General features: G+C 40.4%; 1 protein-coding gene across 1 annotated transcript in view; it reads left to right on the plus strand.

Annotated features, from left to right (window-relative positions):
* Positions 1-25,069, plus strand: part of Nkain3 (sodium/potassium transporting ATPase interacting 3) — a 567,950-nt gene extending 542,881 nt beyond the window's left edge. Inside the window, exon 6 of the mRNA XM_057790889.1 lies at positions 24,690-25,069. Coding sequence (XP_057646872.1) covers positions 24,690-24,703 — 14 coding nt within the window. The 3' untranslated portion in view covers positions 24,704-25,069. The remainder of the gene's footprint in view (positions 1-24,689) is intronic.
* Positions 25,070-26,188: the final 1,119 nt, after the last annotated feature.

The raw sequence follows: 26,188 nt of genomic DNA on the forward strand, positions 1-26,188 counted from the left end.
CTGGCTGGATAAAGACATTTCTACCCTCGTGAAACAATGTGCAACTAGTGCAGCTCTCAAAGATGAGAAAGTTCAGAAAGGACAGAATTGCCATTAAAAATGAGTGTTGCAGAAGAGGAAAAAAACTTATTAGTAGATAGAATAAATAATGTTTGTTTATGGTCTCAGCAGTTGAGAGACAGAGGCAGGGGTCACCTCCTAAAGGTCACCCTCATCTGCATAGGCTAGTCTGGTCTACATAAGCTTTGTCAGGAAAAGAAAGAAAGAAAAGAAATCGATAATTGTTCTTTTCTAAATACTGGAAAATAAACACTCAAAGTGTGTGTGTTGCCCTGAGATAAGGAAGATGTGAGCAGCTGTGTTACTGGCGTCTTTATAAGGACGAGAGGGCTCTTGCAAAACAAAGCCGCAAGCAAAGGCAGCGAATAGCAAATGCTATCATTAAAGCAGCTTACAGGGACCCTGAGCAGCATCCCAGATGCAAGAATCAAAGACGACATACTAAATCATTCAAGGTCTAGGGGATCCTCCAGGAATAGCTGCAATAAGCATGTCCCTGCATCTAAAGGAATAACACTGGAAATATTAAGAAAAAGTCACTGTGTTTCACACAAAGCGGACATATTCATCTGAAAAGCATCCCATGGAGTCACATAAAATAGGAAGAACACAGCACCCAGCCCCTCAGAATTCACACTACTGGGGAAGATAAAGAGCAGAGACAAACGTCAGTGCCAATCAAAAAGGAAAGGAAAGGTGAATGGAGCCATGTCATAGACACTCTGGCAAGTTCCATACCACCCACCCCCACCCCCAGCAACAGCCTGCAGAGAGGCTACAAATTCATCAACTGAGTTTTGTTCTGTCGTTTCCTGAGCAGAGTTTACAAGGGAAGTAAGTGTACATTTCCAGAATGAAGCCATTCATAGAAGGCATCACATGTCTGACAAGTGATTTTCCACCTTTCCAAATGTGAATAGTCCAACCACAAGCTCAACGCAGGTTTTATCAGGACACGGTCTTCCCCGAGGGAACAAGAGAGCATTGCTGTGATTTTTACAGATTCTCATGTAACCCCAAGCTAAAGAAAATTTCTGAAATATGATAAATCAGTAGTGGAAGAAAAGTGTGTTATCAAAAGAAGCACACTGGTAACCTCTGTAGTAATGTTGCAAGACAGGGCTTTGAGACTGGGTCTTAAGAGCAGTGGATGTCTTTTTCAAAAGAGAAGATGGCTAGAGATCAGACCTGTTCTGCTTCTAACACCTATCTTTCTCATTTTCTCACGGCCTTTCCTCTTATATGGGGATTATGAGGCAATACAAAAGTTCTTAGCAGAAGCATCAAGGTTTGTCAACCAAATTTGTTTTCATTGGTTATTCAGTCTCAGGAACTCTGTGATAGCAACAGAAAGGCAGTGTGTGTGTGTGTGTGTGTGTGTGTGTGTGTGTGTGTGTGTGTGTGTGTGCCCTGTTGAGAAGACTCTGCATTTACCTGAGGGGAACCCCCCACCCCTGCTATAAAGACCATTTCTCTCTTACTTTCTCTCATCTCATTTCCCAGTGTAAGGAAGACCTAAGAATACCAGCCAGAGTGGGGATGCGACCTGATTCTCTGCACCAAACTGCCACGGAGGGCAGCTGAACCATACCAGAGCACACATCAGAACCGGGGGTGGGGAGGGATGAGATGGGCGTGGCAGGAAGCCATAATGTTGTACACTGGGCTCAAGACACGGGCAGCTTTTGGCACCCTGTCCTACACTATTCCAGCTAGAGTTGATGCGCTGTGGCACGCTTCATTAGCTCTGTGCGCTCCTGTGTTTAGTGTGCTTGCTGGGAAGTGAAAGACCAGAAGCTCCCGGAGTCAAATCAAGAGCGATGGGAACAGCCATGAAGATGACATTATGTCATTTCTTTATCTCAAGCCTTGTAGGGGGTCACAATGTTTTAGGCAAATGGCAAAGCATCCCATCACTGCCTGTGAAATCCTCAATGTTGTAGGGCATTGTCAAGTTCTTGTGTAAGGCAGTCACAGGAGCATAGTGCCCACAGGCACTTGGAATGCTGTGATTGCCAAGTCCAGAACCTTAGGTTAGCACAGCAAGTTGTGCCTTTCAGAAGCTCAGATTCATCAGACAGAAAACAGCAGCAAATTAGTGACAGTGTAGTTTTGTGTTCCCTGCTAACACTAGAAAAGTTACATTGCCCCTGGCTCTGGAATAACTAACTGGTCTCTCTCCTAAAAGCCCCTCTTCCTGGTGGGTGCTGCACATTCTCTTTGCATGAACTGAATGGGCATCAAGCTCCTGCCCATTTTTCTTTCATGTGAATCACTTCATAGAAGAAGAAAATTGCAATGCAAGTGAGGAATAATGATGAACCAGAAGATAAAGTTAGAATAAATATCTGGGACTGGGGTAGAGCATAGTCACAAACACCTTCCTAGCTTGCAAAAGGTTCTAAGTTCTATATTTGATATCACACACGCACACACATACACACACATACACACACAAAGAATAATAGTGCAGGATGGTTGTGGCACACACCTTTATTCCTAATATTCCTAATATTCGGGAGGCAGAAGCAGGCAGATCTCTGAGTTCAAGGCAAACCTGGTCTACAGAGTGAGTTCCAGGACTGCCAGGGCTACATAGAGAAAACCTGTGTTAAAAAAAAAAAAAAAAAAAAAAAAAACAGAAAACAAATAAGCTAATTAATTAATAAAAACAAGGAAGGGAGGAAGGAAGAAAGAAAAAAGGAAAGAAAAGGAGGCAGGAAGGAAGAAAAGAAAGAGAGAGAAAGAAAGAAAGAAAGAAAGAAAGAAAGAAAGAAAGAAAGAAAGAAAGAAAAGAGGAAAAGGAAAAAGAAAGGAAAGGATAATAATAATGAACCTAGTAACTGGTCCTCAACTTCCTGAATTTTGTCTTCTCTGAGCTAAACACAGTGGTACAGGAACTGCCCATCCCTTAATTCCCTGACAAGGCAACAAGCAGTGTGGCTCAATCTGAAATGAAATGTTTTCATTCTGATTAATTATTGGTAAATACACTTAAAACTGGGACACAACGAAGCACTCGACTGCTTCTTAGAAATGGCGTATTTCAGCACTAGGCCATAGCACAGTTTCAGGCTAGAGTGTAAATGAGAGGCATAGGATTCCTTTTCTGACAACCCCCTCAAGCACTAGAATTTCTGTTTCCTTCCCTTAAGTCTCGTCAGGCTGAATGACTAGAGTTTAATAGACATGACTGTGTAAGTTTTCAGGCTATATCACGGGAAATCGCACAGATTCTGCTGGGCTCTTTATCTGCGGTTGTTAGCCCTTGGATTCCAACTACCATGCTTCGGGACAGCCCAAGAGAGGCTGCTGTTGGAAATAATGCATTTCCCAGCCTTAGCTCAGCCAAGCAAAACAACAGCCTGGACCAACTTCCCAGCCAGGTGAATAGGTCATCTCAGAAGTTGGTCCTCTGACTCCCCACACAGAGCCCCTGGCTAAGATAGAATGGAGCCAAAATGAGCTTTCCTGCTGAGCCCCAGCTGTCAATCATGAGCAAATGTTTTTAAACTCATCCTATAGAGTATGTCAGCACTTACTAAGATGCAACTACCATCAACCAGCAGTATATGAGCATACCTCCATTCAGAGGTTAAATGATGCCCCGTAGTCCCAAAGCTGAAAGGTGGCAAAGCTGGAATTCAAGCCAGGGCCAGTGTGATATGTAAAATGAAGTCGTGAGGATAATGTGAGAGTTTTACCCATTTTGTGACTTGTGGTTCTTAAAATCAAAAGAAATTTGAATAAAATACAGTGAAATATTTACAATCTGCTTAATTTTAAGATCCGCTTAATGGAACTACAAAAAAATCTGTTCCTTTATATTGATTTTTCTGGGCATTGTAAGTATACATATTTATAGATATATTTTCAAAGATGAAAGCAAAAAGAACTTCTCAAATTCTTAAATATGGCTAGTTAAAATCAAGCTTGTCTTTTGTTAAAACTCAGAGATGAGCCGGGCGGTAGTGGCGCACGCCTTTGATCCCAGCACTTGGGAGGCAGAGACAGGCGGATTTCTGTGAGTTCGAGACCAGCCTGGTCTACAGAGCTAGTTCCAGGACAGACTCCAAAACCACAGAGAAACCCTGTCTCGAAAAACCAAAAAAACAAAAAAAACTCAGAGATGAGAATGTGGAAACCAAGCTGGCAAAGAAGCTCTTCACCTTCCTCAAGAATCGTCTAAGCTGATCATGTAGTCATGTGAGCCTCACTAGTAGTATGAGCATCACTGTAATCATACCCTCATGCAGCCCCTGCACCAAGTATCCTGCCATGATTAACCAGGCCACATTCTTCAACTACTCAGTGCCTGTTCACGATAACGACAATTTGCCCAATGCGCCCAGATAAGAACCCCAAAGCCCAAGCCTAGCATGATTGAGGAACCTATGACTGCTTCCACAGATGAAAGGGGCTCCCTTCTCTATGACCCCCAATAAAAATTCTAGGGAAAAAATCAAACATAAAAAGCAAATTAAAATACAAATTGTCATACTTTATAAAATGAGAAATATAGTTAACATGATATCTTGAAAATAAAAGAAAAACTTGCTCCTGGTTGCCCAATTCTTTTTACATATGTTCTAAGCTTTTGTTTCAGAGGGAGTTTGAAAATCCAAAGAGATACAGATACAATGAAAAATGGACTCTGGCTCAGAAAGGAAGAAACATATATCAACAGCACCAGAAAGTTTCTCCCTGAAGAATGAAAAGCACCAATGCCTGCATGGCCTCTGAGAAGCCCAGGAAAAACTTGTCCTATAACCCTAAATCAGATAACATGCAATGAATTATTGCTCACACTAAGCTGCTGTGTTCATTACCAAATATCTTGTACATATTCTGTGCTGAACACGGAGAGTAATGCACCACATCTAGTTTATATTCTACACTTCTGTGTAAGTGAAGTTTGCAATGGCTGAACAAACATGACTCACTTAGTATCATGGATAGGAGCTTCATTCATGACCTAAAGTGTCCTTTAGATGAATAGAGAAGTCACAGCTGGTCATGAGCACAAACGTGAGCGCGTACAATGAGATAAGCTTCCGTGGGAAAGGGCTGGAGTTCATTCAGATGGCCGAGGATCTCGTCAGGGTAACCACAAAGATATTCAATTACAAGCAACATTAGTTCTTCCAGGAACGTGCTTAGCTGTGCGATTGAAAATTGGCACCGGAAGTGAATTTGAAGGATTGAAAACAGGGGCCTTTCCTGGTCCTGGTCTCTCCCTATGAGACGCATGTTAGCAATGCATCAGTTTCTGGGAATGGAAGAGACAGCCACGCTCTGAATTTCTGGAGAGTGGATGCCAGCTCTAATTGTGCTAATTTATTTCTAAAGTGCATGTCACACTTCTGGGATGTAATAAAAAGAGTACCCAGAATTCAGCCTCAATGCCCTGCAGCTCCCTGGCTAGCTGTGGCTGACTGCTGCCTGCGACCCATGCTCACCCTTTATCCTACAGCTCCAGGAGGGCGTTTCGCTGTTGTGGTTACAGATTTCCAGTGTTTTCGGCATTCAGACCCTCCTTAATACCTTTGAAGTCCTGGCCATGTGTCCCTAGTTCTGTTTCACAGAAACTCATTCCAGCCTTTCTACAGACTGTAGTTCTGCAAATTCTCTCTCACCAAGTACATCTGAGAACGCATCCTTTCCTTCCATTCTTAGCAGGGGAACGCAACCGCCTTTCTGCAAACTTCTTCTGAAGCTGGAGCTTTTCTCACTAAGTCATCTCCACCCCTTCTGTTAAGCCTCCTTTATAATCCCTTCATCGCTTTGTGTACTTTTGAATGGGTCAGAAGCATGTGGTCCTGTAGGCTGCCACTATGCATAAGCCACACTGCAGGAACTGATCCATAAAGAATTCCTGGTATGTTCACCTTCTTCATTACCTCCTACTCATTCTGTGCTTGATTTCTTTATAGTCTTGTCTTGTTATATATTATTTATGACTTACAATATCTTTTTTCAGAGATTTGAAAGTTTTCCATTACTCTGGAATAGTACCCCAGCTGGATAAACTACATAACCATATATCCTGGTTTGTCTGAACAATCCCTGTTTGCTGTTGGCCTGGCATCTTATCTAACATAAACTTTATCTTAAATTTTTTTTTTAGCTTTTGAATAAGTGTTAATAATTGTGTCTGAAGTCTTTGGAAGAATAAGTGAACCATAGTCTCGAGCTCTCTCAAAGTCTCATCAAGACATGAGATGCATATATGGACAATAGAATTCTCCTTTAAACACATGGCTGTATCTGTAAGAAAATTAATAATAACACTGTCTTCAGAGCTTAAAGAGTAAAGAATAGCTGGAAGTTTTTCTTTCAAGGAAGTAGTAAGCCAGTCACTGACTGTAAATACACATGCTTAAACAGAGAGGCTGGAGAAAGTCAACCCCTCCCTGAATACGACAGAACAGAGAAGCCCAGAAGTCACAGACCCTATTAGCAAGCTTCAGCCCACTCCAGCTGATCGGCTTTGCTTCAAGGAGAAAGTGCAGAAGTTTAAACGCCCGTGTTGATACACTAGTGAAGAAATTTCTCAGAGTTGAAATAATGAGACCAGTTTTACATGTCAGTTGACACACCAGTTTGGGGGTTTGTTTGGCTGGCAATTCAGTCCGTGGAATCACAGTTAACTGGAATACTGTTATGATAAGTGCTGGTATATTAAATGCTGTGATAACTCAGCACTAAAATTTTAAAGACACATTATTATTGTGAAAGTAATAGAAATTCATAGTTTTGGTAGAGCACAATAAATGGGTAAAAACACAAAACAGCATTCTTCACCAAATTAAGAAACAATTATAAAGCAGAAAGTATATTTAGAATCGAGGTTTGCTAGTGCTATATAACTTTATAACAATAAAGTTGCAGTACTTTACCCATGAAAATATAAACTTTTAATTTTCAAATTTTATACACTTGCATAAAGTAAATATACTACTATGTTTTTTATGATGAGGCAGACAGTGCAAACACAAATAATTCGGCATGGAAGAATAAATGTTTATTCTTCCTTCTTCAGTGACCAGACTTTAGAGAACTACCTTGCAATTGAAACTGTCTCATATAAGAGTTGTGAAGTGATTTATAAATGACTGTGTTTTAGTTTTATTACAGGGAAAATTAGTTTAAACTTTTTAAAGAGATTATTCAACAAACAAAATATCAAGTGTTTGTTTTTGGAGATTTTAGCAAATTGCAACAATTAGAGGCTTATGAAGAAGAAATTATTAAACTTTGTCCTTGCCAAACTAAAGAGATTTAATAAATGCTCAAGTGTTACACAAGATTGGATTTTTCATTTTTATAATTTCCCTTTGAAATATTCTTGCCTCGAAAATACTTTTGATAAAGTTCCTCTTTCAGTTGTCCAAGTTTACATTTTTTATTAAAATAAACATAAATTGAGCAGAGACCTAAAATTTTGTGTCGTATTTACCGGATAAAACCCATCATGAGAAGACACTATTTATGGTTTTGTCTTACAAATTTTTTCCAAAGAAACATATAATATACATGATACTAAGAGAAAGATATAATAACCAGATCCTAGAAAAGTGTTTGGACTGAAATGTCTTTTGCTTTGTTTTGTTTTTCTGGTTTTTTTTGAGACAGGGTTTCTCTGTAGCTTTGTAGCCTGACCTGGAACTAGCTCTTATAGACCAGGCTGGCCTTGAACTCACAGAGATCCACCTGCCTCTGCCCAGTGAGGGCTGGAATTAAAGGCGTGCACTATCACCGCCCAGCTTGGACTAAAATATCTTTTATTTGTTTTGTTTTGGTTTTTTTTGTTTGGTTGGTTTTGTTTTTGTTTTTCGAGACAGGGTTTCTCTGTAGCTTTGGAGCCTGTCCTGGAACTAGCTCTTGTAGACCAGGCTGGCCTCGAACTCACAGAGATCCGCCTGCCTCTGCCTCCCGAGTGCTGGGATTAAAGGCGTGCGCCACCACCACCCGGCAGGACTAAAATATCTTACATATATCTTCAGTTTAACCAATTTGCTACATATTTCCCAGAGTATTAGAAGGCTATTTCCCCACTAAAGACATCTTGACTTCCAGACTCACTTTAGTATTACTTTCAAGTTTACTAACCCAATGCCAGTGAGATGGATCAGCAGGGAAAGGTGCTCTCTGACAAGCCTAATGGGCTGAGTTGGATCCCAGAATCCACATGGTAGAAGGAGAGGACCAACTCCCGCAGTGGTCCCCTAACCTCCACATATGTGCCAAGCACATGTATTTTTATTATTGTGAAGAGATACCATGACCACAGCAACTCTTAAGCATTTACTTGGGGCTGGCTTACAATTTGAGAGGTTTAATCCATTGCCATCACAACAGGAAGCATGATGGTGTGCAGGTAGACATGAGGCTGTAGAGGAGCTAAGAGTTCCACATCTTGGTCTACAGGAAGCATAAGAAGACTGTACCCACTGGTTGTAGCTTAAGCCTATGTAAGACCTCAAAACCTGCCCCTACAGCGACACACACCCTCCAACCAGGCCACACCTACTCCAAAATAGTGCCACTTCTTATGGGCCAAACATTCAAACACATGAGTCTTTGGGGGTCATACCTAAATAAATTTTAAAATATAATGTTGTGACTGGAGATACAGCTAAGCAGTTAAGGGTACTTGTTGCTCTCACAGAGGACCTTGGTTCAGGACACAACACCCACATAGCATCACACAAGCATCTGTAATTCCAGCTCCAGGAGATTAGACAGCTCTTCTTACCTCTGTGACTCCTGCAGTCACGTGATGCACACACGCATACATATAAAATAAATATAAAAATATAAATAAGATGCTTTTAATTTTTAGTTCAAATATACTAATCCTGCAAAGAAACTTTAGAGAGGACAGTAAATAGACTTATAAAAATTGAAAAGTTTTTCTCAAAATATCAATGATATGATATACCAACAACAGAGCTGATTAAGGAACAGATTAAAAACTATAAATTTATATGGAAAATAATGATTCTTTTAATATTATATTGTAATGTCAAAATCAATATATATATATCATCTGATTTTACTTTGATGTATGTAGATATATACCATCTAATGGTTCAATTTTGAATATAGTTTTCAAGATAAGCTATTTTATTATTTATACATTGTTAGAGTTATTTATAAATTTTGTGTATTTTCATACCCTCTTTACTTTTGAAAAGTGCCCTATAAGTCATCCAGTCACTCAATTTTAATCATAATTTCTTCTTTCTATAATTCTACACACAGATTTAAAGATATGAGGGCAAATATTTTATTAACTTTCTCATAATGCTTAATCCAAACTGACACTTCGATGCTTTTCTCATACTCTGAGAAAAAAACTGTTTTCAGGGTCTCAGACAAGCTGCCTCTCCTCATTTCCCCCCTTAAGGTGGTGTCCTGTTAACCTGTGGACCTGACAGAAAAAAGATGGCCTCTGGCTCTCTTGTCAACCAGGGAGCTTCTTAAAGATGCTTCTTGCCATTTAGTTGCTAGGCACCCACAGGCTCATATCTGTCTGTTGAGCTGATGAGAATTTGCTTGTCCTGGGCTTGCTACTGGTCTCAGCTACTGAGAGGAAGTGGAGTAAGTCACCAGTTACCAGCTAGTGAAGAGTTCAGTAGAAGCTCTAAGCTAACTCATCTATCTGTCAACCATAGTTCCAGAATGCCTGTCTCGAACTGAAATATGATATTGTTTGCATACTGTGTATCTTACTGCATGTGCACACACACTCATATTCCTGTTCCTGAGAGCCCAGTGCCCTTTTGTGTCTTTGTGCCTATTAATAAACCACTGACCACTGCTACACAACCAAACCTTAGTTTAGTGGTTCTCAACCTTCCTAATGCCGCAACCCTTTAGTACAGTTCCTCATGTTGTGCTGACCCCCAACCATAAAATTTATTTTGTTGCTACTTCATAAATGTAATTCTGCTAGTGTTGTGAATCAGAATGTAAATATCTGATACACAGGATATCTGATGTTCAGTCCCTAAAGGGTTTGTGACCCACAGGTTAAAAACCACTGGTTAAAGGCAATAGTTTTCAGTGGAAAAAAAAAAATAGAAGAAATGAATTCGCGGTAAAAGGAGAGTAATGTAGAAAAAAATTTCAGACATGATTACAAAAGTCACCACACCTCTAGAGACTCCAGACAGAGCCTCATGGTGTCCTTTGCAAAAGGCAAATTCTTGTTTCTTAAGAGTAGCTTGAAGACAGAGGCATGGAGACAGGTTGCAGGCTTCCCCAGGGTGTTTTTAGTGATGGAGCGAGTGTTCTTACGAAGGAAGGTGAAAAGCAAGTCTTGTTACCCAAAAGAGAAAGCATGTGTTTTGAGTTATAAGGAGACAAACATATTATTTCATACCTTATAATACTTCAGATGACCACACTTTTTTTTTTCCAGAATCAATAGCACTGTAATTTTTCAGGTCCTAAAAGCTCAGGTTATTTGTGTGCTTCTGAAAATCTCCCTAATGTATTTTTAGCAGCCATTCATACTAACTATTTCACTTCTTCCACTTTGTAGGAAATGATATTTTTTTGGTCTTATGCATATATAGCCTACTTTAAAAGTCGGTGTTTCGTGCATTTGCATTTACACACTGCTCCAACTTGGGCTGCTGTATTTCAGTTGACTTCATAGGTGGACTAGACGCGCACCCCCACTGCCAGGATCATGTTGAGTTAAAGCCTGTTAAACCTGTAAGTAGAGGTGTGATGGTGTGGCGAAATATTAACCCATCTAACCTGGACTGAACTAACCAACCCTGGGGTACTTTGGACCTTCTGCTCCTCACGGCTTTAATTTTCACTCATATTAAAACAATCTTTCCCATGTAACCCGATGTCATTATTCCTCATTCCAGAAGGGATTTGCTATAGATGACGTGGCATGTGCTTCTAAAATGATGTTCTTGTCTAATTTTTCTTGTCAGCTGTGGATTGATTTCATGTGGGAAAACATGATTGTTTATCCTTCAGAAATGGGGACTGAATGAGTCTCTGTTCAGCACAGCAGAGTAGAGTCCAGACTGACAGAATCCAGGTACCTTCCTTCCCATGTCTGAGACTTACGTCATCTCTCCTGTGGCTTCATGGGAGGAAGATGGATCAGTGAAGGGGGTCATCTTCAGCAAGCACAGTTCATATGAGCCATTGTTGATGTGGGCTATTCACCAGAGAAGACTGCTCAGACATGGGTTTAAAACAATAGAAAGACTTTATTAGCCTGCTGGCAACTATGCTGTATGTTTAGGAACCTAGTGTAGCCCTGAGCCTTTCTCAGACTGAGATTTAAGTATAAAAATTATGTACCAGGGGGTTGGAGAGATGGCTCAGAGGTTAAGAGCACTGGCTGCTCTTCCGGAGGTCCTGAGTTCAATTCCCAGCAACCACATGGTGGCTCACAACCACCTGTATTGAGATCTGGCACTGTCTCCTGGAAAGGGAATATATAATAAATAAATAAATTAAAAAAAAATATGTACCAGATTGACATACTTCAGTTAACAGGAACAGTTAGCTAGAAGCCAAAACGTAAGGTTAGTATATTTATAGATGCTCCCAGAACTATGGATTTTGATGAGTTAAGCCTTTGTTTTACTTTTGGCAGGTGGTGCTGTCTACATGATGAGTTTTACAGCCTGGATGGTATTTTAATCATGGAATCAGTTGTGCTAAGGTCTTGGGGGCAGCATAATAGTATTCAACAGTCAAGAGAAATGGCTATCACTCATAAAAAATGTAATTGTATGTTGTTAAGTGAGAGAAGGCAGATGACAGAAAAGGCTTTGTGAAGTGTTTGAGTCTGAATACATGACCATAGAGAATCACTAATGGAAGACAGTGCACAGACCAGAGGATGGAAAGAAAAAGATTAGATAAGGTTTTGGTGGCAGAACTTGTTTTGAATAATACTTCATTACTAGACATTATGTGTCTTTTTCCAGATTCACAAAATACACTTCAATGTGAAGTATGAGCTCTGGGTACAGTGATGTACCCGTGTAAGTTTAGCAATTATAGCCAATACAGCCACCTTCTTAGGGCAGTTGACAATGGCAAAGGTCAGGTAACAATGGAAAATCTCTGGACCTTTCTCTCAATTTTATCATGAACCTAAAAGAAAAGATGAGGATGGAGGGAGGAAGAAGAGGAGGATGAGGAAGCCAGAGAATGGCCCTCATATGAAAGCTGATTTGATTATCCGTAAATCTTTAGAGCAGGGTTTTACTAAACATTCTTCGCTTCCAGCCATTTTTCACTCAATAAAAATTTCATATGACACCACAGTCTATAGATACATAAGATAGATATACAAATTAAACACTTAGTTGTAAAAAATTATAAAAGATATTTTGGCATATATCATTTTACCATTAAAGACAGAAACAAATTTGTGTAGCAGTGAGATGGACACTTTGCTTATTTTTACATTTTTACAATTAAATTTTTGCTGAATATTTTAGTGCACAGGATGTAGAGAATCTTCACTATCTTTCAGAATTTATTGCTTTTTGATTTTATAATCCATTCCTACAGAGGACACCAATTATAGTTTTTCCCTGCTTAGTTCTGTTTCTCCTATAGCACCAATTGGATTAAATACATAATAAAAATAGTAGAAATATGCTTAGGAACATTCCAGAAATTGCTAGAAATTCTGTTCTAAGCCAAAATCAAAATTCATTTTATGACTTTTTATAAAATGCAAAACAGAAATTAAAACAGCAATTTTTAAAGCTAAACATTCAAATACAACCCTATCAAAGATATGCTAATTTAACATTTGCATGCTAGATAATGACAGTAAGAAAATATTAAGTCTCTGTTTTCTGTAGACATTCAATCATGTGTTTCTGTGACAGCAGAAGACTTGTACCACAAAAGCACAGCAACTCATAGTGTGCGATAGTCTGAGCTGCATGTTTCAGCCAGAAGTTGTTGGTATTCCATAGCATGCTTATACGCACTGTGTAAAGTGTGCATGTTATGTTTCAGAAGTAAGCCATAAGGAGTCTTGTGATGCAACCCAGGTGATTGCTGCCCGAAAGGCCCCCACATTCATTACACATTCAATGTTGAATTAGCTTTTGATCACTGGCATTCAGAATCCTTTTACTCTTACCAAATTATTTATGATTCCCAAATTCAGTGACATATCATAGTGTCTGTAGCACATGTATGCTGTAGGAAGTCTTACAGCCAGTAGTTACTGTAGGCCATCCGCAGTGTAAGAAGTTGGACTCTAGAGGGCAAGATCAAAAGCTGCATGACTCTCTGATCTGGAGTCTGACATTCTACTCACATAAGATGAGAAAATCTGCAAGAAAGAAGGTACTAGATGCCTTGGCGGAGCAGAAATCTTGGCAGTTCTTGGCAGGGTTCAAGCAAGCTCAGCAATTGTCATGCCATTACCTGCTCCATTATACTCTTTATATTACCGCTCTCTAAACTGTTTAGACATGCCTACAGCTATGTCTAAAATACTTTCAGTAGTGGAAATAATTAAAGTACATGCCATGCAGTCATGCATATCTGAGTTTGACCTCTAGCACCTGTTTAAAATGGCAGCCATGGAAGCATGACCAATCCCTAACCCTAATGAAGAGAAGGTGGAGACAGGAAGTTTCCCCAAAGATTCTTGATCATACAGTCTAAGTAAATCAATGAACTCCAGGTTCAATAATGAACCCCATCTTAAAAAATAAGAGAGAGGTCAAATTTGGTAGCACATACCTTTAGTCCCAGCACCAAGGAGGCAAAGACAGGAGGAAATTTCTTCAAATTCAAGTTCAGCAATGGCTACAGAGTGAGACTCTGTTTCATAGATAGATAGATAGATAGATAGATAGATAGATAGATAGATAGATAGATAATAGATAGATAGATAGATAGATAGATAGATAGATAGATAGATAGATAGATAGATAGATGATAGGTGCTTGAGGAAGACATTTAATGCTGACCTCTAATGTTCTGAAACATATGCATACATGTGTATGAGTACCCACACACATATGAATGCATTCACACATGCTTCTTACATACATACACATGAAATACTTTCAATGGTTGTCTTCTTAGTGTGGTCTACCAATATGGGACAAAGGTCAGAGTTAGCTTATGTTGGAGTACATAATCTTGCCATAGCTGACAGTGGGGGAACAATCGCATTCTCATCCCAGAGAGACCTCTACCTGGACCTCTCTGACCCCGGCTCACAAAGGACTCTATTTCCCCTGAAAGCAAAGAGCAAGTTCTCACCTAAGAGCACCAAGCCAAGTGTTCTAGAGGCCAGCTGGGCTTTGAAGGGACATTTACACATTGAAGGCAATAACGAAAGCAAGGGGAAAGGGCTAACAAAAACGAATTTACCTTTGAGAAGGAAAATAGCAGAGCATAAAACACATAGGACAGTGAGATGGGATTTCAGAGAACATGATGAGTGGCTACATTCAAGTGTGTCGAAATCATGACTCATGCATTTCCATTCAAAAAGCAGCATCTGGGTAGCAGGAAATTAGGTCCCACATAGCCGTAATTCTTCACATAAAAGTAATTAGACCAAGGCAGTCTATCAAATAAAAAATAGCAGTCAAGTTCCAGAACAGGGCTGCCGAGCCGCAGCAGCGCTAGATCAGATTCTGTGAGGGGCTCCAAGAGGAAGGCACCCTGCAGCCATAGCTGAGAGAGGTCTGATGAGACTGCTGATTCCTAACTTGCCTGCCACTGTTAAGCAATCTTTTCCTAAGACTTCCAAATGAGAGCTTGACTTTTCTGAAGTATCTTGGCTTGTCCGATTGCCTTTGCTGGAGACTAATTTTTCTTCACAAAAATTGCTACATGTTCTGTGGCCACTACTGGTTGAGTGGTCACGATTGCCTCTAAGTCTAATGTTCCTGCATGCTAATATAGTTAATGTACTCTTTGCCTGATTTTTTTTCTTTTTTTCATTTCTTTTCTTTTCTTTTTTCTTTCTTTCTTTTTTTTTTTTTTTTTTTTTTTTTTTTTGTTTGTTTGTTTGTTTGGAAGTGCCTAGCTTCATAGGAAACTCAGAAACTCATCTGTGATGGCTTGGGACAGATGCCCAAATGAACACTTCTATTTGCTGTTTCCTGAGAACATCACTTTTCTGTTAGTAATGGTACCTTTTATAAGTTGTCTCTGTACATGATGGTTTTGTATTTAGAGTTTTGATTGAGTTCTAGTCAATAAGACAAATCAGGTCCACAATCATAAGTTCCCTGGGGTGGGGTAGATGGGTAAGAAAATGGAACGGTGAATTTTCACATCCTTGTTTAAAAACAACTGCCCCACTCCAGTCAGGGAAGCAGGTAGGCTAAAGCCAGACTTTCTCCTCTCCTTCTAATCCACCAAATCAAATCCCCAATCTCATCCCAACTCTGCAGCAGAATACCTGCTGATGATGCCCTCCTACCTCATCTCTAGTGGATCCCACAGATCTTCCCCTCTTCATCTCCCTCCCATGACTCATTGCTTTTTCTCACCCCTACCCCCAACAACTCCAGCAGGCACTCCCTTGGGAACCCACAGGCCCCTCTGGGCAAGGAAGCAGACAGGCTAATTGCAAATCTTCACCTCTCCCTCTGCTTTCCCAAGTCCAATTCCCCAGTCTCATCCCTAGCTCTGCAGCAGAAAGTACTGCCGCCTAACTTCCCTCCCTGCACACATTCATCCCTGATGGATCACACAGATCTCTCCCTCCAAACCTCCTCCCACCGCTCATTAGTGTGCCCTAGCCAGCAGATACTCCTCGGGAGGCCAAGACCACTCGGACCAGAGAAGCAAGTAGGATAAATACAGATCTTCAACACTCCTTCCTTTCTTCTAAGTCTAACCTGCCAGACTCGACTCCGGCTCTTAACAGCCTTTCTACTGTGGCCTCTCCTCACTCTCTACCCCCATTATTTCAAAGGAATTAATGAGGTAGATCCTGGTTGAAACCCTGCTTTCCCCTCTCTTATGAATCTCCCTCCTCCCCAACAAGCTTTCTCATTTCAAAGTCTCAGGTCCTAATATCCAGAAACAACTTACACCTAGAACCCTCCACTGCCCACACCTATCAAGACCCCAGAAGGTTTTCTTACAGTCAACACACAGTTCCCAGACTCATCTAAGATCCAGAGGAGAAACAAAAGCCAAAGGAATAAAATACCCACCCAACAGAAGCAAGACCAGGTATCAGCACCTAACATTACAATCTTCCCAATCCCACATGCCTAGCTGCCAGCATAAAAACACAATCAATAACAACCAGGACAATATGTCTCCAATAGAGCCCAGTAACCCTACCAAAGTAGCAACTGAATATTCCAATATAACTGAAGCACAAATAAAAGCCAGCCTTTATACATATGACGGATATCCTTAAAGAGGAAATTAATAAATCCCTTAAAGAAATCTATAAAAACACAAATGGTGAAAGAAAACAAATAAAACAATCTAAAACCTAAAAATTGAAATAAAACCAATATTTTTTAAAAACCCAAACTGAGGGAAATATGAAAATTAAAAATTTAAGTACACAAACAGAAACCTCAGAGGCAAGCTGCACTGAGAGAATACAAGAGATGAAAGGGAGACTTTCAGACATTGGAGACATGAGAGAAGAAATGAATACATCAGTCAAAGAAGCTATTCCATCTAAAATACTCCTGGTATAAAACATCCAGTTAATGTGGAACACTGTGAAAAGACTAAGTCTAAGAATATCAGACGTGGAGAAACGAAAATAAGCACAGGTAAAGACATGAAAAATATTCTCAACAAAATCCTAAAACACAATTTCCCTGACCTAAAGAAGGAGATGCCTGTCAAAGTACAAGAAGCAAAGAGAACACCAATAGAATGGACCAGAAGAAAAAGTCATCTCAGCACATAATAACCAACAGGTTAGATGTAAAGAACAAAGAAAGAATATTAAAAACTGCAATGGAAAGAGAACAGGTAACAAAGAATTCTTAGGAAACTCTAAGCACCAGAAGTTCCTGGATGGATGTACTGCAGATTCTAAGAGACCACAGATGTCAGCCCATACTGTTATTCCCAGCAAAACCTTCAGTCACCATAGATGAAGGAAATAAGACATCTCATGTTAAAACCAAATTTAAGCAGTATCTTTCCACAAAACCCATCCACATACCCCCCAAAAATACCTAAAACAATTCTCAATAGTAAAAGAACTTCTTGAGGTAGTCACCATCCTTGATTTCAAGTTGTACTATAAAGGTATAGTAATAAAACCAGCATGGTATTGTCACAAAAACAGATACATCAATCAATGCAATTGAAGACCCAGACATAAATCCATATACCAATGAACACCTGATATTTAATAAAGAGTCCAAAAATTGATGCTGAAAAAAGGCAGCATCTTCAACAAATAATACTGGTCAAACTGGATGGCTACATGGAGAAGAATCCAAATAGACCCACCCTTAACATCTTGTATAAAACTTAACTCCAAATATATCAAACACCTCAATATAAAACCAGATATACTGAATCTGATAGAAGACAAAGTGGGAAATACCCTTGAACTCATTGGCACAGGAGAAGACTTTCTGAACAGAACACAATTAGTTCAGGTACTAAGGTTATCAATTAGTAAATGGACCTCATGAAGCTGAAAAGTGTCTTCATAGTAAGGGATACTGTCATTTGGACAAAGCAATAGCGTACAGAAAGGAAAAATATGTTTACCAACTCCATATCAGTTAGAAGGCTAATAGCCAAAATATATGAAGAACCCAAAAAACTGAATATCAAGAAAACAACTAGAAATTAGAATTTTTTTACCCAATTAGAAAAGGGGGTACAGATTTAAACAGAGAATTCTAAATAGAGGAAACTCACATGCCTGAGAAACATTTAAAAAATATTTAGCATCCTTAAGCATCAGGGAAATGTAAATAAAGATGACTTTAAGACTCCATCTTAAACTTGTCAGAATGGTTAAGATCAGTAAAGCAAGCAGCAACTCATGTTGGAGAGGATGTGGAGTAAGGGGAACTCTCTTACACTGTGAGTGGGAACACAAACTGTTATAGCCACTATGGAAATCAGTGTGGTGCTTCCACAGCAAGATGGGAATACACTCTTGGGCATATGTCCAAAGATGCCTCGTCCCACCACAAGGACACTCAATCATGTTTGTCCTGCTCTTTTTATAAGAGCCAGAAATTGGAACCTAGATGTCTTTCAACAGAAGAATGTATAAAGAAATTGAGTTATATTTACATAATGGAATATTGCTCAGCTGTTAAAAAGTGATATCATGCTATTTCCAGGTAAATGATAGGACGAGAAAAAAATCATCCTGAGTGAAGTAACCCAGTCCCCAAAAGACAGAGTATGTATTGTATCCCCTTAAACTTGGATACTAGCTACTAGGTCAGGGTTAACCAAGCCATACTACAGAGATGCAGAGAGGCTAGGTGTACAGTAAGGGACTAGAGAGAACAGACTGATCCCATTAGAAAATGGAAATAGAATAGACAGTAAGTGTTTAAGGGAGGCCTGTAATGGGAGTATCAAGTGAGGAGGAGGAGAAGGGGGGATAAGAGGTTGTGAAAGGGGATATTCGGGGAGATAGCTAAAACTAAGGGGAATTTGAGGAGTAGCATGGAAACCTAATAGAGTAGAAACTTCCAAAATTATATATAGATGTGAAGGCAATCTAGATGAAATTGCCAATAGCGGTGGAAACAGAGCTCTGAATATCTCTTGTCACCAATCAAAGCTTTCAGTATTGGGATTGGGTAACATCTAGTTGAATTGTTCTCCTGAGCGACTCCTCAGGAATTTCCCAACAACCCAGGCTGTTGACAAGATTGTAGGTTGCTCTCCACAAACTGACAGAAATGTGCCATTATTGAGGACAGCACCTATACAATTCATTCAACATGAAGATGTCCAGTCCATGCCTTGGTGGAACCTTCACTCCTACATTCCAGTGGCAGGGGTACATCAGGTTCCCTGCATGCTATCAAAAGGTGTAAAGTGTGTAAGAGCCAGAGGGGATGGAGGACACCAAGGAAACAAGACCCTTTACACAACATGAGTCTCTTATGAGCTCACAGAGACTATAGCAACACTCACAGGGTCTGCACAGACCTGTATCAGCTTCTCTGTGTATTTACTGTGGTTTCCAGTTTAGAGTTTTTAATGAGATTTTTGAGTGTATTGATGAGTAGGTTGCTCCTTCTTGTGCCCGATATTGGGCTCTTTTCTTTCTGCTGGTTTATCTTGCCCAAATTCGATGTGACAGTTTTTTATTTTATCTTATTATATTTTATTTTGTTATATTTTAAATGAATGAATGAATGCATAACCATAGCCACTAGGGTAAATGTTAACAGCTGAACTGACATTTATACCTGCTGAGAGAGGGAAAAATCAGTTTTCTCCAATGGAGTGACACTGGGTTTGTCAACCACTTCAGGGAAGGCTTCATGTTCAGGAGTTGTTAATCAACACATAATGGACTCCAAAGTTTTTTGTGTGCTTTTGTTTTTTTACAGTTTTGTTTGGGATTTTTTTTTTTTTTGGTTTTTTTGTTTGTTTGTTTTCCTTCTGGGGGTGGGTGTTTTATTTTGCTTTCTTGATTTGGCAGTTGTGTTGTTATATTGGGTTTTTGTTTGAGAAAGAATTTAAAATTGGATGGGTAGGGAGGGAGGGAAGATCTGTCAGGACTTGGGAGAGGGGAAGAAGATGATCATAATACATTTAAATTTAAAATTGTTTTAAGTAATAAAAATATAATAAAAGAAAAAACCGTTAAGAGACTAACTCTGAGCAATAATGGCTAGAATTGACTAAAGATAAATAAATGTTAATGGTCTTATGCTGTCTGTGTTTATTCCTGATAGGCTTTCACAGTTTAATACTTACCAAGAGAGTGTGTTGAGCTATGTAAAATCTTGATGGGGGAGAGTCTTCTGTTTTGTGTTGATTTCATTGGTTAAATAAAGAAACTGCCTTGGCCCTTTAATAGGACAGAAAATTAGGTAGGTGGAGTAAATAGAACAGAATGCTGGGAGAAAGAAGCCGAGTCAGGCAGTCACCATGATTCTCGCACTCCAGACAGACGCAGGTTAAGATCTTTCCTGATAAGCCAGCTCGTGGTGCTACACAGAATATTAGAAATGGGTTAGATCAATATATAAGAGCTAGCCAATAAGAGGTTAAAACTAATGGGCAAAGCAGTGTTTAAAAGAATATAGTTTCCATGTAATTATTTCGGGTAAAGCTAGCTGGGTGGCAGGACGCAGCCCTCTGTTCATATTACAACAAAATCGGCTTGCTCTGTCCCCTGGGACACACAGAATACTCTTAACTGACATCTGCTCCTAGTGGTAGCAGCCTGACTATTCCCATTGCTGAGCACACAGTCATGCTCATGGAGAGCCACCATCAGTCCTTGGAACTGGAAGATACTTTGAGAGATAGTAACCTTTGGGGACCATTTCAAGAGCACTACAACCGCAGCACACTCCCACAGATTCCTTGTATGCATGCCTTATTAGCACAAGGATAGCTGCATCCCGGCTCTTTTCTCTCTCTGGTTTGGGAACGCTTTGCTTCTCACTGGCATTTGGTGACTTTCTGATTGATTATATGAATGTTAGGACTATTGTAAGAGCATATGCTTAAACGTGGCCATTGTGTGAAATGCTGAGTTTGGATGTAGATCAGTTTCATCATTATAGTAGGCTAAGTACCCCCATCCTTGCTGGACAGGAAGGTTGTCACCAACACTGCAGATGTAAAAGGATTCAAAGTGGTCACTACAAGTAAAGGTCAGTCAACTATCCTATTCTCCCTGGGCACTCCTTCAACCTTTCATGTGATACTGTAAAATGCAAACTCATTTTCTGCCCCTAGTACTTTGTAAAATCCAGTTCTTACCTGACTTAGTTAGGGTTTCTATTGCTGTGAAGAGACACCAGGACCATGGCAACTCATATATATATATACCTTTTAATTGAGGGGGCTTTTACAGTTTCAGAGGTTCAGCCCATTATCATCATGACAGGGAGCATAGCAGCACATAGACTGATGTGGTGCTGGACTTGAGAGTCCTACATCTTGCAAGCAACAGAAAGTCAACTGACTGTCACATTGATTGAAGCTTGAGAAAAGAGACCTCAAAACCTGTCACCACATTGACACACTTCCTCCAACAAGGCCACACCTGCTAGTAGTGCCACTCCCTTTGGGGGCCGTTTTCTTTCAAACTGAAGGAATAACTGTGCTGCTGTAAATATAATGCCATACAACACTATACAAATTCAGATTTCTAATCACAGTCATTTTAACTTCTCTATTAATCTACAAGGCACTTTAGGTCAAGAATGAAGTTCCCATTCATGCTACACAATCATTTATTTTTTAGAAGTAATTTAATTTGTGTGCCTGTGTGTCTGTCTGTCTCCCCCCCTTGTGTATGTGTGTGAGCACACACGCGCACGTGCGTCCGCACCTGTGTGTGTGCGCTGTTTGTGTTCTATATGGCAGACATGTGGAGGTCAGAAGACAGTTTGTAAGGATCTTCCTCTGCTTCCACCATCTTGGTTTGTATTCGCATTAAAAATATTTCTTTCTCTTTTTTTGGAGTGGCATAATTTTTATTGACAGGTAAATCAAAACAGGGATTCCAACCGTATCAAAATGGTTTTTTTTATATTTCATTTCATCCATTTTTACATACCAACTACAGCTCCCCCCTTCCTCCCCTCCTCTCCTTCTACCCTACCCTCAACCTGCCTGGCACATTTAGTTGAGGCAGGACCAACCCCGCCCCCATCAAGGCTGAGCAAGATATCCCACCATATGGAATGGGCTTCAAAAGGTCAGCTCATGCACTAGGGATAGATCGTGGTCTCATTGTCAGGGGTCCCACAAACAGATCAGACTACAAAACTGTATCCCACATGTGGAGTGCCTGGTTAGGTCCCATGCAGGATCCCCACCTGTTGTCGGTCTAGAATGCATGAGCTCCCAAAGCCCAGGTCAACTGTCTCCATGGGTTTCCCAGTCAGGATTTTGATACGCCCCCCTCCCCCACCTTGCTCTTTCAGGGCTGTAAAAAAATGACTAAATACAGACATTGAAAAGAACCGAAGAAAGGGCAGACCACACACACACACACACACACATGCACACACACACATATGCACACACACATATGCACACCAACTGTATCACCAAGAAACTTAGAAAACAAGAAAAAGACATCCCTGCAAGTCTTCCAGGAATATGCAGCCAATGACACTCTGAACTAGCATCATCGTCCTCTGATGGACTTGGGCTCTGCCTTAGGAACAGGGTTCATCAAGCCCTCGCTGAACTTTATGTACATATTTAAAGCGGGAGGGGATGGCATGATTTCAAGGATTCAAAATGAATGCACTCATAATATTAAAAAAGATATTCTGTGTTCTTCGATGTACCATGTGAGAAACACACACCACCACCTACAAAGTGCCCATTGGTAAAGTCAGGCCTGACCTTGATCTACTATTGTAGTATAATGAGTCAAATCTGGATACGCATAATAAAGTAAGAAAAAATTAAATTTGAGAAATTGTTAATAATTAAATAGCTTGAGAAGACATTATGGTCAAATATAATGTAAATTATCATCTCAAAAAATCTACTGTAATGAAACATTTCTAGATAATTAGAGAAATGCAGATATGAAATCTTTATTAAATATTATTAAGAACTGTGGCGATGGAGATAAGGTAAAAGCAAGCAGACAAGTTCAGTAGACTAATTCGTGCAGTCAGGCAGGTTGTGCTGGCCTCCGCACTTTGTCGCTAGGCCAGTTAATTCCTTGTGTCGTGCTTGTTCCACTGTGGCAGGGCAATGCAATGGCATCCTCAGTGCCCACATACTAGATACAGTAGCTGGTACCCACCTCACCGAGACCAGCGTCATGTGTGCACAAGAAACAATCTTTAGAAGCTGTACTCTTCCTGCTAACTTAAGATTGTGTGAGAGTACAAAATACCATTTTTATAATCACATCTCTTTATCACTCCATGGAAATCCCTGTTAAAATGCAGAGAAAAAGGATTAGACTTAGTGGCTTGCCATCCAGACTCCAGAGAAGCAGAAGCCTGAAGTAAATGCTGCAGGGTGACTCCATTAGACCAGGGGCCTCCTGGGGTGTGCAGGGGAGAAAAAAAAAACTTAGAAAGTTGGATATATTTTAACTATTTCAAATGATGGCTGAAAAGTCCACTCTGAGCCATAGAGTCAGTCACTGAATTGAGCTAATGGAAGAGACAGGGTTGTGAAATTGGTTGAAACAGCCTGAATTGCTACTACAATGGTTACGATGATTTTGGAAGGGAAAATTCACGTGACTGAGAGAAGCAGCATAAAGTCACCGGTGACATTAGTGGCCATGAGCTGCACTCAGGGAACGGTAGAGCACACCGGAGTTCTTGTGACCCAATACGCCTCAGCACCGCTGAGTACCAGTAGAAGTGCTCAGAGGCCAGTTTCCATGTGCCTGTCAAAGGAGAGTATGTTTTAGATCAGGTAAGACTTCACAGGAGAAAAATGAAGAGACCTAACACACCCTCTCGATTAGCTTTTACTGGGAGCTGGCTATGCAGGTGCTGTGCTGAAGTTGTCTTTATGCATGAACGCATCATTCAGATCCTCGCATTCCAAAGACAGCAAAAGAAGTGATGTGCACGGCCAGCTCCAAATGGGAGCAGCAGAATGACCAACACAGAAGGGTGTAGTGCTCCTGTTTGCCAGAGGAGAAAATTTACATTGGGGCATGGAGGGGATCTGCTGGAGAGAGAGAGAGGAAAGAGGAGAAGGAGAAGGTGAAGCAGGGAGGGGGAGAAGGGAGGGAGGAGAAAAGAGAGAGGAAAGAGTTGTTAAGAAATTGGTTCATATTGTAATGGATTCTGGAAAATTACAATCTGCCCAGGGGGCTGGGAGATGGAAGAGAAGGGACAAGTCAATGCTGCCAGTGATCTGGAGAGACAAACCCATATTCCTCTGTGGTAAGGTTTTCAACAGATCTCACGATGTTCACCCACACTGTGGGGCAAAATATAATTTAGTTGATCTATTTATTTAGATGTCTCATCTTAAGGACACTGCCAGGCATAGGCTATTTTTTTTTCCACCAAATATTTGGCCACGGTGGCCAAGGCACACGGATACCTAATGTTATACATCCCAGGGCAGGATGTTTATGAGGAAGTCGGGTCCATGATTTGTCTCAGACCAAGATGCCTATTAACAGTCTGTTAGAATGAGGCTAGCGGGCTGGGGCTAGTGAATGGGGGTGTATATACTGCCTTCTCCTCTGAGACAGCGAGACCACTTCATCGCATAATCTTGTGGCTGTCATCCGCATTGCCATTGCTACAAGCTGATCAGAAAGCCGGGGAGCTGAGCCGGTGCCCGCCTAGCTATTCAGACAGCAGCGGGTCCACCTGAAACTACTTTGCATTTCAAGCGGCCCAAAGAAAAGGGCAGGCTTTTTAATTTATCAGCATATCATTCATTTACCAGTTCTTTAAAGTTATTCATATTTTCTTTTTCAGGTCGAAATAAGTAATGACATTGACTCTGAAATGCGGCTCCTGGACTTGAGTTAGGGAACAAAGAACCACTGGCCTCTGGCACTGGGAATCCTACAGCGTCACCTTCCTCCCAGACAGCAGGACTGCAACCCCTGTGGGCCAGCGAACGCGGGAGCTGCGAGGTCTTTGGTCTTAGCCTGTGTAACATTAGCGTTGTTTGCTAGATGCGTTCTGGGTGCTTGGGTGGGTATTTTTTTAGTCATCTCCTTCTCATATGAGCACTTGTAAATTGTAAACAGAAAAAAAGAAGAAAAAGAAAAAAGGAAGAAAGAAAAATGGTTTTTAATTTTTTTTACAATATTTAACTTGAGGCATGCAAAATGAAAAAAATTCTGTGAAAATATAAAGTTATTTCTAAGGAGCCTGTCTGTTGCTGAGGTGGGTGTGACATCCGTGCTTCTGAGCCCTGCTATGCTAATGGGTTTGTGTGAACAGACATTGGCTGTGAGCACCAGACCCAAGGGCAGACCTGCCGCAGCTTGCAAAGAACTGGATCCAACTTTCACACTAAGCTCAGATCACTGTTTAAACAGCACCAGACACAGACAAAATATGGAGTCCCTTGTTCTCAACTTCTGAACACTCCACAACAATATTACGGCAACCTAAATTTCCAGATTCAGGCATATCTTGTTCTTGCAATATTCTGAGACACAAATTTGTGTATGTGTTATATTATTGTGTGTACAAAAGGAGAAAATCAATTAGTGGAGGTCATTCTTCTCTGGAGGGAGCTTGGTTGGCCCTGCTTCATAGTTTCTGCTCTTTGTTTCACTCCCAACACTGATGTCAGACCTAAGCATACAGCTCAGGGGCTGCAGGCTAGAAACCACAACCACAAATCTGTAGTCAGGAACTTTTAGGATATTCAGTGAGAACACTCAAATCCTATGGAATTCTCTATAGGGACCTGTAAAGAAAATATGTGTGCTTGAGTTACATCAATTTTTCATTTTCCCATCCATCCCAGTCACCAAGAAAATTACGTGGGAAACCTAATTTTCTAAGAAGAAAATGGTTCATCTTGAAAAAAAATAAAACAATTGTGGAGCTTTTTTAAACTTGAGACAAAATGCACACATGGTGAAATGCGTAGATTTTAAGGGTACAATGTAAGAATTTTTGAGAAATGTACAAACTGAATAACCAAAATATAGAACATGTCTGAGACTTGAGAAAACTTCCTTGGGCCCCTTTCCATCATCTACACTCAGTACACACCACTTTATGAACTGCACTGTGCCTGCGTTTGTCTGCTGATTTTAATGCTAATCTCATCTGGTTTTCACCAAATATCTGGACAAAGTGAAATGGCCAAACGGATACATTAAACCCGAGTCAGTGCTCATGACTGAGGTTTAACCGTATCACTGATCAACTTTGTGATCGTAATGTAAGGCGGGTGCTTGTCTCGCGTCAATGTTTTTCTGTCTCTCCATTATTTCCCATGTGAAAACCCA

This window comes from Chionomys nivalis, chromosome 16, assembly GCF_950005125.1.
Source record: "Chionomys nivalis chromosome 16, mChiNiv1.1, whole genome shotgun sequence".
In the NCBI taxonomy this organism is placed as follows: domain Eukaryota; kingdom Metazoa; phylum Chordata; class Mammalia; order Rodentia; family Cricetidae; genus Chionomys; species Chionomys nivalis.